At 52.0% G+C, this 15414-nt stretch overlaps 1 protein-coding gene across 2 annotated transcripts; it reads left to right on the top strand.

Moving 5' to 3' along the window:
* Positions 1-10286: 10286 nt before the first annotated feature.
* Positions 10287-12735, top strand: LOC123182153 (tubby-like F-box protein 8; the record flags this gene model as incomplete). 2 transcript variants are annotated; one of them, XM_044594626.1, is given in 5 exon segments in its annotated part: positions 10287-10636; positions 11284-11803; positions 11983-12070; positions 12286-12418; positions 12508-12735. In XM_044594626.1, coding segments are annotated over 4 exon segments (815 nt in total), but the record flags the coding sequence as incomplete, so codon positions are not given.
* Between the last annotated feature and the right edge of the window lie 2679 nt (positions 12736-15414).

Genomic DNA, 15414 nt, shown 5'->3' with positions numbered 1-15414 from the left:
TTTGGAACGAACGTGACCCAGGAGACTTGGAGTTGAAGTCAGGGAAGCTTCGAGGTGGCCACGAGGTAGGGAGGCGCGCCTGCCCCCCTGGGCGCCCCCCCCACCCTTGTGGGCCCCTCGTGGCTCCCCTGGCCGACTTCTTTCGCCTATATATATCCATATACCCTAAAAACATCGGGGAACAGAATAGATCGGGAGTTCCGCCGCCGCAAGCCTCTGTAGCCACCAAAAACCAATCGGGACCCTATTCCGGCACCCTGCCGGAGGGGAGATCCCTCACCGGTGGCCATCTTCATCATCCAGGCGGTCTCCGTGACGAGGACAGAGTAGTTCACCCTCGGGGCTGAGGGTATGTACCAGTAGCTATGTGTTTGATCTCTCTCTCTCTCTCGTGTTCTTGATTCGGCACGATCTTGATGTATCGCGAGCTTTGCTATTATAGTTGGATCTTATGATGTTTCTCCCCCTCTACTCTCTTGTAATGGATTGAGTTTTCCCTTTGAAGTTATCTTATCGGATTGAGTCTTTAAGGATTTGAGAACACTTGATGTATGTCTTGCATGTGCTTATCTATGGTGACAATGGGATATCACGTGATCTACTTGATGTATGTTTTGGTGATCAACTTGCGGGTTCCGTGACCTTGGAAATCTATGCATAGGGGTTGGCACACGTTTTCGTCTTGACTCTCCGGTAGAAACTTTGGGGCACTCTTTGAAGTACTTTGTGTTGGTTGAATAGATGAATCAGAGATTGTGTGATGCATATCGTATAATCATACCCACGGATACTTGAGGTGACAATGGAGTATCTAGGTGACATTAGGGTTTTGGTTGATTTGTATCTTAAGGTGTTATTCTAGTACGAACTCTTGAATAGATCGATCCGAAAGAATAACTTTGAGGTGGTTTCGTACCCTACAATAATCTCTTCGTTTGTTCTCCACTATTAGTGACTTTGGAGTGACTCTTTGTTGCATGTTGAGGGATAGTTATATGATCCAATTATGTTATTATTGTTGAGAGAACTTGCACTAGTGAAAGTATGAACCCTAGGCCTTGTTTCCTAGCATTGCAATACCGTTTGTGCTCACTTTTATCATTAGTTACCTTGCTGTTTTTATATTTTCAGATTACAAAAACCTTTATCTACCATCCATATTGCACTGTATCACCATCTCTTCGCCGAACTAGTGCACCTATACAATTTACCATTGTATTGGGTGTGTTGGGGACACAAGAGACTCTTTGTTATTTGGTTGCAGGGTTGCTTGAGAGAGACCATCTTCATCCTACGCCTCCCACAGATTGATAAACCTTAGTTCATCCACTTGAGGGAAATTTGCTACTGTCCTACAAACCTCTGCACTTGGAGGCCCAACAACGTCTACAAGGAGAAGGTTGCGTAGTAGACATCAAGCTCTTTTCTGGCGCCGTTGCCGGGGAGGTGAGTGCTTGAAGGTATATCTTTAGATCTTGCAATCAAATCTTTTAGTTTCTTGTTTTATCACTAGTTTAGTCTATAAAAGAAAACTACAAAAAAGGGAATTGAGTTTGTCTCATACGCTTCATCTTTTTAATATCTTTCGTGAGTATGATGGAAAGGAAAATTGTGCCAAAGTGTTAGAAGAAGAATGCATTAAAATGTTTGGCACTAAATCTTTGAATGATGAGCATGATTGCAATGTGTTAGTATGAACTCCTTGAATATCTATGGTACTAATGATGATTGCACTAGTCATGATGAAAATATCTCTTATAAGCATGTCGATTTTTGTGGAGTGCATAGAGTTTGCAAATACATACCAAAAAGGGAAGATAGATTTTGTAAGAGGCACAAGTACTTACAAAACTAAATGGTTGCAAGAGAGGCTAAATGTTAGTGCTGAAAATTTAAAATATCTTAGCCATACTTGTGAACTTTGCAATGAACATGGTCATTTAAATATCAAATGCAAATTGTTTCATGATCGAATCGTGTCCAAAAATTGTGATGACTTGATTTCCCTTGCACATCATAATGAACTTAGTTTGCTTTTGGGTTATGAAGAAATGAAATGTCAAACTAAGCATATTCCAGAATATAACCTTGAGAAATTCCTCGATATTGATCTAGAAGAAATTTATATGTATTGTGCGGTGAATTGCATTGAAAATCTTTATATTGCCAATTACATAAAGAAAAGAAAACAAATAGAAGATGAAGAGAATACTAACGAAAGGGAAGAGACTTCCCGATATTCTCCTATTATTTCTTATGATGAATCAGGTAACGTGGAGGAGCCTTTTATTCAACCAATCTCATTAATAAGGAGCTCCAAAGAAGATTGAACTTGTCGGTGTCCAAAAGAAGGGGCGCACCTTTGTACCCCTTTACCTGTGCACGGGCAGTCGGAGCCACGCCCACGGCCACACCAAGCAGAGCAGGGGAGGTGAACCAAGGCAAAACCGAAGCCCAAGACAGCCAGGGCAACGCCAAGACCAAGAACGCAAAGAAGCAGAGGGGCGGAGCAGTTTGCCCCGGCAAGACCCTTGCCGGGGCAGCGCGCCCAAACACCAACAGGGCGAGCCACCCTTGAGCCCACGTCCCCAACACCATCAGCCACGTGGGGCCAGGGCTCGGGAGGCACCTCCGTGGTGGCATGCAGATCTTTGTGAAGACATATTCAAGATCAGATGAGGATTAGAAGACAACGATCCTCGACAAGATCCTTGCCGAGGAGAGCCACGAGACTCCCGGCAAGATTCTTGCCGGGGACGATAGCGCGCCACGGCAAGACCCTTGCCGGGCCCCCCGGCAAGGCTCTCGCCGAAGACGCCAGCGGGGCCACTGCCAGACCCGCACCAGCCAAGTCTCCACCGTCGTTCGCATGCAGCTGCCAGCCCAAACCAGCTGGGCAGGCACCTGCGTGGCAACATGCAGCTTCCAGGCCAACTCAGCAGGCGCCTGCATGGCGGCATGCAGATCTTCGTGAAGACCCTACCACCGCGCCACCTCAGCTGCCTGCCTGCCTACATGGCGCCGCACGCATCGCTAGCCAGGGCGCGTATCAAAGCGAGGAGGAGCGGCGACGGACGGGGCGGGCCTCACCCCCGTCCCCGATAAAGCTAGGGGACACCTCAGCGGCGCATTAAATGCGACTTGTCCTGTAATACGAGCGATAAGCTCGCAATACTGTACGCCTTTCCACCTCCTGTATGCCACTTTGGCAGCCCCTTTCGCCTATAAAAGGACGCCCATGGCATACTGGAGGGGGATTCGGCTCTTTCGAACCACGCGCTCACCATAGCTAGTTCGAGAGCTCAAGAACTCTCTGAAATATACCCACCAAAGCAGGACTAGGGTTTTACGCATCCTCACGGCCCGAACCTGGGTAAACGATCCTTGTGCTGACTACTGATCCTGCTCTTCTTGCAACCCTGCGCCCCGACAACCGTAGTAGGGATTCTTGTGATCCCATAGGTGTCGTTCCACACCGACATCTTTGGCGCGCCAGGTAGGGGGCGCAATTGTGAGAATATGGTCTAGTATCTAGCCTAGCATTTCTTCATCGCCATGGCTCCCAAGAAGAAGACAGCCACGGCGATCGGCTCGTCGGGGGCTGAACGGCCCGTACCGCTACGGGCGAGTAGCGGCCCGGTCACGGACAGGACCCGGGCTGCGGTCCGCGAGCACCAGCATCACCCTGGCAGTCAGAGCCTGGCGAGCGGCGTCGTTCGCACGCCCGACGACCGGCCGCACGTCGCCAGATCCAAAGACGGAGCTGGGGGCCCCGCGGGCGGCGCGGGGCCCTCCAGGGGTGTTGTTGTGCCACCTCCGGGCGGCGCAGCGACCTTCAAGACACCCACGCCGGCAACCACTTCGCGCTCTTCCCATGGTGTGCGCGACGAACAGCATCACCACGCCGGCGACCCTGGGCACCGCCATGGGAAGAGCCCTGTGCGTCATCCGTGGGATGAAGGAGTTCAGCATGCCCGCCGAAGTGCTAGCTAAAATGGCGCGCAGCCACTGGGCCGTGGTGGAGCTCTCTCTAACATGGTTAGAAGTCGAAGCACGCCACGGTCCATGCAGCTATCGCCGCCACCCACGCCAGCGGAAGCTTTGGCGCACGCGCAGCTGCTCCTCGACTTCCCTCCTGCTGCAGAGAAGCTTGACGAGTGGAGGGCCACCATCCGGAGCCTCGTCGCCGTCGCCAACAAAGACGATCCGTGACCGGCGGGGCCCTCGGGTCGGCGCTCCACCGAGCCACCACATGCTGGCGCTGGGAGGACCGGGGGAGCTGCGGCCATGGTGCACTCTCCTCCTCCTCGCCAGCCGCCGCGGGCGTCTGCCCGTCGTGACGACGCTTGTGATAACATCTCTATAGCGTCGTCCGACCCGCGGACCCACCGCGACCAGTGCCAAGTTCTTTGAGAACGAGCTCACGAAGATGCTCGAACCACTATTGAGCGCCGGCATGATACGCGCCACCAGTCGGACAAGCGGGCGGGACCCGCTATGGACCACCCAGCACCGGGGGGCTCCGGTGGCCTACCTTACGAGGTGGGCTGCCCGGCCTTTACCCGTGAGCTGCGGCAGTTCCAGTGGCCGTCCCACCGCACGTTCAAGCCCGACGTCGGCGAGAAGTACACTGGCAAGACCCATCCGTCCGAGTTCCTTAGCATCTACACCATCGCGATGCAGGCGGCCGGAGCTCGCGACGACAAGGTGCTTGCCAATTATTTCCCGCTGGCGCTGAAGCCCAATGTTATGTCTTGGTTGATGCACTTGCCGGCGGATTCCATTTCTTCTTGGTCGGATCTGTGCCATGAGTTCGTTGGCGCCTTCACAGGAGGCCACCAAGCTCATGGCCAGGCCAGTGATCTGCATATCATTCCCCAGAAGGAAGGGGAAACCCTGCGCAAGTACATCCAGAGGTTCAGCCGGGTGCAGTACAACATCCCTGACGTTCATCCCGCCGCTGTGATCAGTGCGTTCCACCAGAACATGCGCAATCGCAAGATGCGCGAAGAGCCGGCGATGACCAAGGTTAAGGATGTGGCCGAGCTCTACGTTCTGGCCGATAAATGCGCCCGGGCTGAAGAGGGAAGGAAGTACCCCGGCGAAGACGCCGGTGCGGAAACCGACTCTACCGACGAAGACGCCGCCACCCCGACGAACAAGGGCCAGCGTCGCAACAGGAAACACAAGGGCAAGGCCGTACTTGCCATCGAGGGGTCTGACGACACCGGCGCTGCCAAGAAGGTCAAGGCAGACGGCCCCGGCAAGGAGATTGCCGGGTGCGCCGCCTGCCGGGCCTTGGCAGCTGCCGACAAGCCAGGGGGCTCCGGCAAGCAGTACTGCAAGATCCACCGCACCAAGGGCCACGACCTCCAGAACTGCCGACAAGTCGAGCTGCTTGCTGAAAAGCAAAAGGCCGAGTATGAAAGGCGGGACAAGGAGAAAGGTCAGGACGGTTCTGAGGGATCCAGCAAGAAGCGTGGCGGCCAAGGAAGCCGCCCCGGCAAGGACAACCAGCAAGAGAGGCCCGCCCGGGGCCATGAAAAGAAACAAGAAGACGATGATCACGACGAGGACGACGAGTCCGGTGAGCAAGAGTTCCAGAAGGCTACGGAGGCCATGTGCGTCGATGGTGGCGCCTCGCTGCATACTTCTCACCGCCAGCTCAAGCAGTGGGCGAGTGAGATTACAGCGGCGGAGCCGTCGTTCGACGCTCAGAAGCCGCTGAAGTGGTCCAGCACGCCCCTCATCTTTGATGCCGAGGACCACCCTGACCGCACGACCGCGGTCGGGTGTTTTCCATTGTTGGTCTCACCAACGTACACAACCTCAAGGTGAACAAGATGTTGGTTGACGGCGGGGACGGCCTGAACTTGATCTCGCCCGTCGTGATCAAAAGGCTGCAAATTCCTGATGAAGACCTCGAGGAAACGGGCACGTTTCAAGGGGTCAATCTGGGGAGGAGCCAGCCGAAGGGAAAGGTCACACTGCCCGTGACGTTTGGAGGAGAGTTGAACTACAGGATGGAAAGGATCATCTTCAACGTGGCCGAGATCCCCTTGCCCTACAACGGGATCCTCGGCCGCCCGGCACTAGCCAAGTTCATGGCAGCATCACACTACACCTACAACATGCTAAAGATGCCCAGGCCGTTGACCATCATCTCTGTCCCCTCCAACAAGAAGGACGCGCTGATTTGAACCGACCAACTCTACCGGGAAGCAATTGCAGCAGCTGCCGTCAAGGCGCCTGCTCCTGCTGCTGAAGGCCCGGGAGGGAAGAAGAAGCCCGCAAGACCTCTCGCACCCACTCTGGCAAGCGCACCTCCTCAGAGTGTTGTGCTACCGTCGAGGACGTGCCAGAGAGCTCTACCGGCAAGAGCAAGAAATCCAGAGCTGAGCAGCCGCCGACCAAGAAGGTGTCCGTCAGGGAGGATGGCACGGGAGGGGCCTTCGCCATAGGCTCCACCCTCGACAGCAAATAGGAAGGCGCGCTTGTCACCTTCCTGCGGGCGAATGTCGACGTGTTTGCGTGGCAAGCATCCGACATCCCCGGTGTTCCCAGAGAGGTGATTGAGCACCACCTAGCTGTCTGTCCTCATGCGCGGCCCGTCAAGCAGAAGGTTAGAAAGAAGGCTCTGGAGAGGCGGGAGTTCATCACAGAGGAGATCAGGAAGTTGGAAGCGGCAGGTTTGGTGAGAGGAGTGCTCCACCCGACGTGATTGGAAAGAATAACTTTGAGGTGGTTTCGTACCCTACCATAATCTCTTCGTTTGTTCTCCGCTATTAGTGACTTTAGAGTGACTCTTTGTTGCATGTTGAGGGATAGTTATATGATCCAATTATGTTATTATTGTTGAGAGAACTTGCACTAGTGAAAGTATGAACCCTAGGCCTTGTTTCCTAGCATTGCAATACCGTTTACGCTCACTTTTACCATTAGTTACCTTGGTGTTTTTATATTTTCATATTACAAAAACCTATATCTACCATCCATTTTGCACTTGTATCACCATCTCTTCGCCGAACTAGTGCACCTATACAATTTACCATTGTATTGGGTGTGTTGGGGACACAAGAGACTCTTTGTTATTTGGTTGCAGGGTTGCTTGAGAGAGACCATCTTCATCCTACGCCTCTCACGGACTGATAAACCTTAGGTCATCCACTTGAGGAAAATTTGCTACTGTCCTACAAACCTCTGCACTTGAAGGCCCAACAATGTCTACAAGAAGAAGGTTGTGTAGTAGACATCACAGGCTTACTGGAGGCCCAAGACCCAAAGGCGGCTTGAGGCTCGCAGGTGTGAACCGCCATATATGTATGACTTGTGTTGTAAGGCGTGCGTAGTTAGTCACCGAGCCGGACACGTTGTGTATGAGCCGCCCGGGACTCCGTAAGCCGTCGGGCGTCAACCTATGTATATAAAGGGACGACTCTGCGGCGGTTTAGGGCAAGAAACAAGAGATCGAAAGCTAGGTCAAGCGTATTCGCTCCCTGGTAATCGAAACCTAAGCAATACCACCTCAAACTGGATTAGGCCTTTACCTTCACCGCAAGGGGCCGAACCAGTATAAACTCCCTATGTCCTTTGTCCCGTTTAACCCCTTTAAGCTAACCTAGTTGCGATGGCTCCACGACTAAGTCCTTCTGCTAGGACATCTGCCGTGACAATTCCACGACATTCCCCCTCTTTGCACCAAAGGAATTCGCGATTTGAGCAAGTCTTGAGGTTTTCCCCATTGTTCTTGTTACTCTTGGAGGTTGGAGACTCCTAGGCGGTAGGAGTTCTTCGGAGAGGAATCGACCATTGTGATTACCCCCGGAAAGTTTGTGAGGGTTTGGAGACCACCCCAAGGTCTATCACTAGTGGTTGAGTATCGCCTTCGTGGTGATATCTCAAAGAGAGAATAGGGTGATCCTTCGTGGCGTTGGTGTGACTTCGTGGTAACACCCACCTCTATAAACGGTGACGTAGCTTCCCTCGAAGGAAGTGAACATCGGCATACATCCTCGTCTCCCGGAGTTGCGGTTATTCCTAACCCTAACTCCCTACTTGTGGTTACTTGTCTCTTAGTCTTTACTTATCATATATTGTGCTTGTTTACTCATATACTTGCGGTACTTGTTCACCTTGCTTAGCTCTTAGTATCATTCTTGCAATTGTTAGGCTCACCTTTATATTCCGCATTATTGCCTAAAATTGCTAAGTAACAATTAAAATTTGTAATTGTACCTATTCACCCCCCCCCTCTAGGTCCATCTCGATCCTTTTCAAGGAGAACAAAATCGGATCCATAGCGGAAGCTTTTCAAAATTGTGGCCACGACAACGATTCCGGAGAAGACCTTGGAGGACCCTGGAGACGTTCCACGCATCCAAGGCTATACCATATCATGCTATCATGAATTTCCTGAGATGTTTATCCCTTTTGTTGTTTGCACCCTTTGATTGCTAAGTACTCAATTATTAGGGTGATCTCTCACAATAAATATCAAGTTAAAAAAGGTGCTCTTCCTAGTGTTGTTACCATCTATAACACGTAACATTCTAGAGTGCGTCATGTCCACGTGAGTACAAATGGGTTATGAGGTGTAAGATGGGTGTATGGTTAGACCATTGTAATATCTCGCACGAGGTATCCCTCCACCATGAATAACAAGAAGCAGGATGTAGGGTATTACACTATGGAGGCCCGACCCTGGGATAAACTATGTGTGCGGGCTCCGTCCCGGTACTTTTGACCACGTCATGAACCCTACCGAGGGATCTGACGGTATTTTACGCCGTCATTCGGATACTCCAGCACCTCCACCACGTCCTCCGTCTCCGGCAGGCTCTTCTCCGGTTCCATGCGGCGGCGGTGGCGGGAGGGAAGAAGAGAGTGGGAGAAAAGGGCGGGAGTTGTGTGGAGAGCGACGGTATGGAAGAAGAGATTGGGGATTTTGGTTCAGAAACAGGGCAGGCAGCTACAACAGCGCGGGCTCCGCCTGCCTTTTGGGTGGATCAGGGGTGTCGGAGTCCTACATGTGTGCTATCCAGACTCCCGCAAAAACCCCCACGTTTGGTACCAGTTTGCCGGAAAAACGTGGTTCGGACCGCTTGGCGGACCGATACATGCCCGCCTTGGATGGCACAACTCGTACGGTCCGCTCGGTCCGGAAGTATGCGGGCGATTTGAGGGTCGGTGTTGGAGATGCCCTTGCACGGTGATAAACCATCGTACTCCCTCCGACTGCGAATAAGTGTTCTACCGTTTGTCATAAGTCAAAGTTTCAATAATTTTTTTACCAAGTATATAGAAAAGATTAGTAACATATATGAAATCAAATTGGTATATTATGAATGTACATTTCAAAACGGATCTAGTGATACTAATTTAGTGCCATAAATACTGCTACTTTTTTCTAAAAAATTGGTCAAAGTTTTAAAACTTTGACTTAGGACAAAAGCTATATGTACACTTGTTCACGGACAGAGGGAGTACATGGTACAGATAGGGCTAAATTTCGTGTTTTGACCCTTTTCTGATACTTCATCGAGATTTGACCCTAGTTTGTAAAAAATTCGGAATCTGGCCCTTTTGCTACCGCCAAGGTCCATGGCGGTAGGGTTGCACACCCTACCGGAAATTTTTGCTAAGTATGAAACACAGTGCATGTTGGCACCTACCGCCGGGCACCTTGGCGGTAGGGTTGTACAGCCTACCGCCAGCCTGTTTGGCGGTAGGAGTGTTTCGTACCGCCAAGGTCCCTGGCGGTAGGCTGTTACACTCCACCGCCATAGACCCTGGCGGTAGCAAAAGGGTCAAATCCCGAAATTTTTACAAATTAGGGTCAGATCTCGATGAAGTTATAGAAAAGGTCATTTTGCCTACAGATAGTAGTACATCTACGTTTCCAGAGTCTAGACTGGTCTATTCACTCGCCCTGATCCCTGATTGATTTATTAACAACCGTGTTAACCCAATCGCCAGCACGTTAGCATGCGGTCGCTAGCGCCAGAAGGCCCGCGGCGCCCACGGCCAGCCGTGCACGCGGGCGAAAGCAGAAAGCTCGGCGAAAGCCCACCAAAAGCGCCCCGCTTTCCCTGCCGCGGCAGAGAGGCAGCGAAAGGCGCGCAGGTAGCGAGCGACGCAGGCGCCAGCAGACTCGGGAGACGCCAGGAACGAAGAAGAAAAAAGAGCGGCAGGAGGGAGGCTGACGCCGTCACGCCCCGCGCGCAAGTCGGCACGCACACAAACCCACACGGCAGGAGGACAGGAGACGGAACGCAACGGAACGGTCAACCGAGAACGCCCCCCCGCCCCGTGGACCGGAGCGAGCGCGGACGAGACGATAAACAACAGCCGCGGCACCCGCCTCGTGTGTCTGTGCGCCTCCTGCTCTCTCGCCTTTCCCCATTCCCCCCACCCTCCCTCTCTTCCGCTCGCTCGCTCCGGGTCTCCCTCCTTCCCTCTTCACACCCACCTCACCTCCTCTCCTCCCTCTTCGCGTGTCCAAGAAAGGAACCACCAGGCGGGAACGGCGTGAGCGCAGCTGGGGCTGGAGCCGGATCGACCCCGTTCGTCTCCAGAGGCGGCGGCACGGGCGCAGGAGCTCCGGATCGGCGCTCAAGAAGTAAGAGTCCGCGCTGATGTGAGTTATTTCGGCTCGAGCTGCCGGTATTCCGTCCTTGATTTGATTGACGGGCTGGTTGTGCGGGGGGGCGAGCTTTTCGGGGGCGTTTACTGTCCGGATCAAGCGGCCGTGCGTCCGGATGCGGCAGTAAATGCCGAGTTCTTGGCATCTTTTTGTTCTTTCGTCCGTTAAATTCGTCCGTGCCAAGAGTTCGTTCAGCTGTCATAACGCCTCGGCTTGACTGCCGTAGTCGTCGTTCTTGTCCTCGCACAAGCCTTGCAGATCTTGGCGATTTGTTTTTTAGCAGTACATATGTTCTTCACAGATCCCTCTTTTTTATTGTCTCTATGTATCCGGGGTGAAACGGATTTATTTTTTTTACCATGGAACGACTTATTTCCAAGTTTGTCATGGGATAGCTGTACCAGGGTGGAGATTTCTTTCTCGAAATGTCGCAACATGCCACCGGGGTGTCTCATGCTCTCCTTTTTTACGGCACCGCCATGGCATCCAAATCCATTTCGGATGTGTAGACTATTCTTTTCTCTCGAGCTCTGCTCGAAATGGGGTGATTTGTTCCCAGCGGGCTATACTGGAATTAATATGTTTTCCAGTGTCTGTTTCATGCTATACTCACCAAAATTATGCTTCTTTCTCTCTCGCAGGTACACGTTGCTGATTTCTTCTACCTAGACATACTCCAGAGCAGCAGCTCTGCCCTGCCGCCGTGATCTGTAATCGCCGTTCCAAAAGACAACAGTTTAGAAAGGTTGTCGGCGGCCCAAGCTCTGAGCTTCAGCCTGCATCTAGCTAGCGCAGATGTCGTTCCGCAGCATAGTTCGTGATGTCAGGGACGGTTTCGGCAGCCTGTCGAGGCGGAGCTTCGAGGTGACCATCTCCGGCCTGTCCGGCCTCACCGGGCACCACAGGGGCAAGTGCCAGAGCACGGTGCACGAGCTCCGCGACGCCGATCTCATAGTCCAGGAGAGCCGCTGGGCGAGCCTCCCTCCCGAGCTCCTCAGCGACGTGATCCGGAGGCTGGAGGCAAGCGAGAGCACATGGCCGTCGCGCAAGCATGTGGTGTCCTGCGCGGCCGTTTGCAAGGCGTGGAGGGAGATGTGCAGGGAGATTGTTACGAGCCCAGAGTTTTGCGGAAAGCTCACCTTCCCCGTGTCTCTAAAGCAGGTGAAATTTCTGCATCTCCTGATGAAGCAAACCTTAAAACTGAAATGCTGCCAAGAACGGCATTTTGTACTACTACCTAGATGGCAAAATCTGAGACTGAAGAGTGTTCGTTGCGTTGCTTATTTCTCATGCCTCTTAAGTCAAGGCATCTGCCCTGACATTTGTTATTCTTTCAACAGCCTGGCCCTCGAGATGGAATGATTCAGTGTTTTATAAAGCGAGATAAATCGAAGTCTACTTATCATCTCTACTTGTGCCTGACTAATGGTATGCTATCGCTATTTTCACCTTTAGAAGTATACCATTTCTATATTGTGCTAACATCACTGTGAGGACTTTTTTTTTTGAATAGTTGCTAACATGCTAGCATGAATTCATCATTTTGGCCTTGATTTTGTCGCAGTGTTCATACCTAATTTTTATTTTATGAAATCATGGTGAAGTTAAGATGCTGATCTTTTATTACATTTATTTTGAATCAGCGGTACTTGTGGAGAATGGAAAGTTCCTCTTGTCTGCTAAAAGGATCCGCAGGACAACCTGCACAGAATATGTTATCTCAATGGATGCTGAAAACATCTCAAGATCAAGCAGCACCTATATTGGAAAACTGAGGTACTAGTTACTCATGTATACTGTAACCATTTCCTTCCCGGTCTCGTGCATTTGCGGATAATAAAAACCAACCTTGTGTTCATTTCCAGGTCAAACTTCCTCGGCACAAAATTCATAGTATATGACACGCAGCCCCCCTACAATGGGGCTTTAGTTCCTCCGGTTGGACGGAGTAGCCGGAGATTCAACTCCAAGAAAGTGTCTCCCAAGGTGCCATCCGGCAGCTACAACATAGCTCAGGTGTCTTACGAGCTAAATGTTCTTGGCACGAGGGGCCCTAGGCGGATGAACTGCATCATGCACTCCATACCGGCCTCGTCGGTTGAGCCGGGCGGCGTAGTCCCTGGGCAGCCTGACCAGATCATGCCCCGAGCTCTAGAGGACTCGTTTCGCAGCATGAGCTCCTTCTCCAAGTCATCCATCATGGACCGGTCCACGGATTTCAGCAGCTCCCGTTATTTCAGCAGCTCCCGGTTTTTGTCGGACATCGCCGGAGGCGCGATAAGCCGCGACGAGGACGGAGAGAGCAAGGAGAGGCCGCTGGTGCTCCGCAACAAGGTTCCGAGGTGGCACGAGCAGCTGCAGTGCTGGTGCCTCAACTTCCGCGGCCGCGTGACCATCGCGTCGGTGAAGAACTTCCAGCTGATCGCGGCGCCGAGCCAGCCCCCGCCCCCTGCCGCGGGGACGCCGGCGCCGACCCCGGCCCCCTCGCAGCCCGCCCCGGCGCCGGAGCAGGACAAGATCATCCTGCAGTTCGGCAAGGTGTCCAAGGACATGTTCACCATGGACTACCGCTACCCGCTGTCGGCGTTCCAGGCCTTCGCAATGTGCCTGAGCAGCTTCGACACGAAGCTGGCCTGTGAATAAAACCGGCGACCGACGGAGATCGACGACACAGGCGCCTTCGAGGGAATGAAGAAAGTAGAACACTCATTCCCCCCCATAGGACTTCCATTCTAGATCACGGACACGCCTTTTGCTTGCTTGTAATTCTGCTTTGTTTGTAGCTTTGTTGGAACTGGACTCGGTAGCATGTGATGCTTCGCACCATGATTGCTTCCTTTGAAGCTAAGTTTCGTGGATGCGGTTGGTTCCGGATTTAACCTAAGGTTCCGTCACCTTCATGATTTGCCTTTTTTTTAGCACATTTTCTATGGATGCCCGCTGTCTGGTAAAGAGCAGAAAAGGTTCAGTGCTTCTGTTCTTTTACAACTGTTGGTCTGCTGAGCATGTGTGCTTGCCTTATTCTGTAGCGAGGATCATGCGCACTGGGCTTGTCTCACATGATGAAGCCCTCTCCCTCCTCGGTCCATGCCCTTTTGGTGCAGTTGGTGCATGTTGTTTTAGCAAGCATAAACAGTGGTTTTGTCTAATAGGAGAATCATTGCACATGTACCTGCCACCTTCTTCATAAGCTTTTGAGTGTTCCATGATCTCCTTTGGGTTCAGCTACCATAATTTCTGGGAGGTTGGTTGAGTTCTTTCCAGCATGGAGGAGGACACATCTTCTGTAGTGAGAAAGATGAGTACTCCAGTACAGCTAGGACAAGAGAAGGAATAAAGTAGTAAAATAGAGGCATCTGGGCCGGGTCCATGGTGGCTGCTGAGGGTGACTGGATGGGGGGAACAATTCTTTTCCCTGAAGAAGTTATCATGTGCTACGTGACTGAGCTGGAATGCATATGACTGACAGCGAAATGAACCCACCACACCAGAAAATCATACGTACGATAGTAGTACAAAGGTGGCTTGCTTGCTTGCTCGGACGGACGAAATAATTGAGCGTATCGTGCATGGTAATCATTCGTTCATTCTCAATCCGTCCGGGGCAAACGGGCAAATGGGAGGAAGCTTTCATGGCTCCCTGGGCGCGTGACAGCGCGCGGAGTACCAGCACAAGTGTCACGTTATGTATATCCTGATGATTGATTAGGTTGATCAGCGCGGGTGGCCTCGGCACTAATCCGCTAGATGATTTGACAGCGGCGATCAAATCGGGCCGGCGGTTGGGGCCGTGGGCATTGCGTGTGGTTCATCATCGCCTCGCCTCCCGATGGAGTTGGAGTTGGATCCGTGGTCGCCATCGTGCGGCAAGTTGTCGAGTGGCATGTTGAGATCTGGAGACTGGAAGGCGGGATGAAAGCTCTCCGGTGAAAGTGGGTTGAATGGATGGATGCGAGCATCAATTCAGGTCGGGGAATTTCCGGTCGATGGAATCGTGGAGTGGAGAGCATGATGGATGGATGTGACGACGCGGGCGCCATCCCACTTTGAGAAGCGTAGCGTATGGGTTCAGACGTTCAGTGTAGCAGGAATTGTTTTGGTGCTGGGATAGGGAGATCCGATTCTCCATTTTCTGCCTGGTGGCGGTCCTTTTGTAAGGAGAACGTTTAACACAACAACAGTGGTTTTTTTTTTTGAGGGACACAACAGTAGTGGTTACAACATCAAGGACTACCACCGCCGTCTATCTGAAAGCACCATTTTTTTTTGTTCGCAAGGCCACCATCTAGAATTTGGGGGTGCCACAAGTCTCCAAGGCAGAACTATGATGCAATACAGAAACTCACTGCATCAAGCCAAAGCGGTGGAGCCGTACAAACAACTTACAAGCCTGCCCCTTTCAAGGTGTTCTCGGAAAAAGGGCAGCAATATAATGCAAAAAAACAAGTAACAATGAATCAAGTGCCCACTATGGTGATTGTTTTTAAGCATGTTGTTTTTGTGTCTGCAAACACGCACGGCCTCAATAGACCTGGTAGATGCACATGAGCGTGAAGAGCTCGCCGTTTTTCCTTGTCCATGGAGCCATGGTACAAACGTTATTTGGATGAAGCCAACCACACGCGACACACCAACGTGATGTTGCCACGTCACCATGAATGTTGGAGCCAACAAAGCAAGGCGCCAGGAGGAGAACACCAACCGTATGTGCCGAAGAGGGAGGATATGACCATCGTTGTCCGAGAGAAGGGAAGACAGCACCCCCGATGTTA

Source organism: Triticum aestivum, chromosome 1D (assembly GCF_018294505.1).
Source record: "Triticum aestivum cultivar Chinese Spring chromosome 1D, IWGSC CS RefSeq v2.1, whole genome shotgun sequence".
NCBI lineage: Eukaryota > Viridiplantae > Streptophyta > Magnoliopsida > Poales > Poaceae > Triticum > Triticum aestivum.
This window is presented reverse-complemented; position numbering and strand designations above follow the sequence as displayed.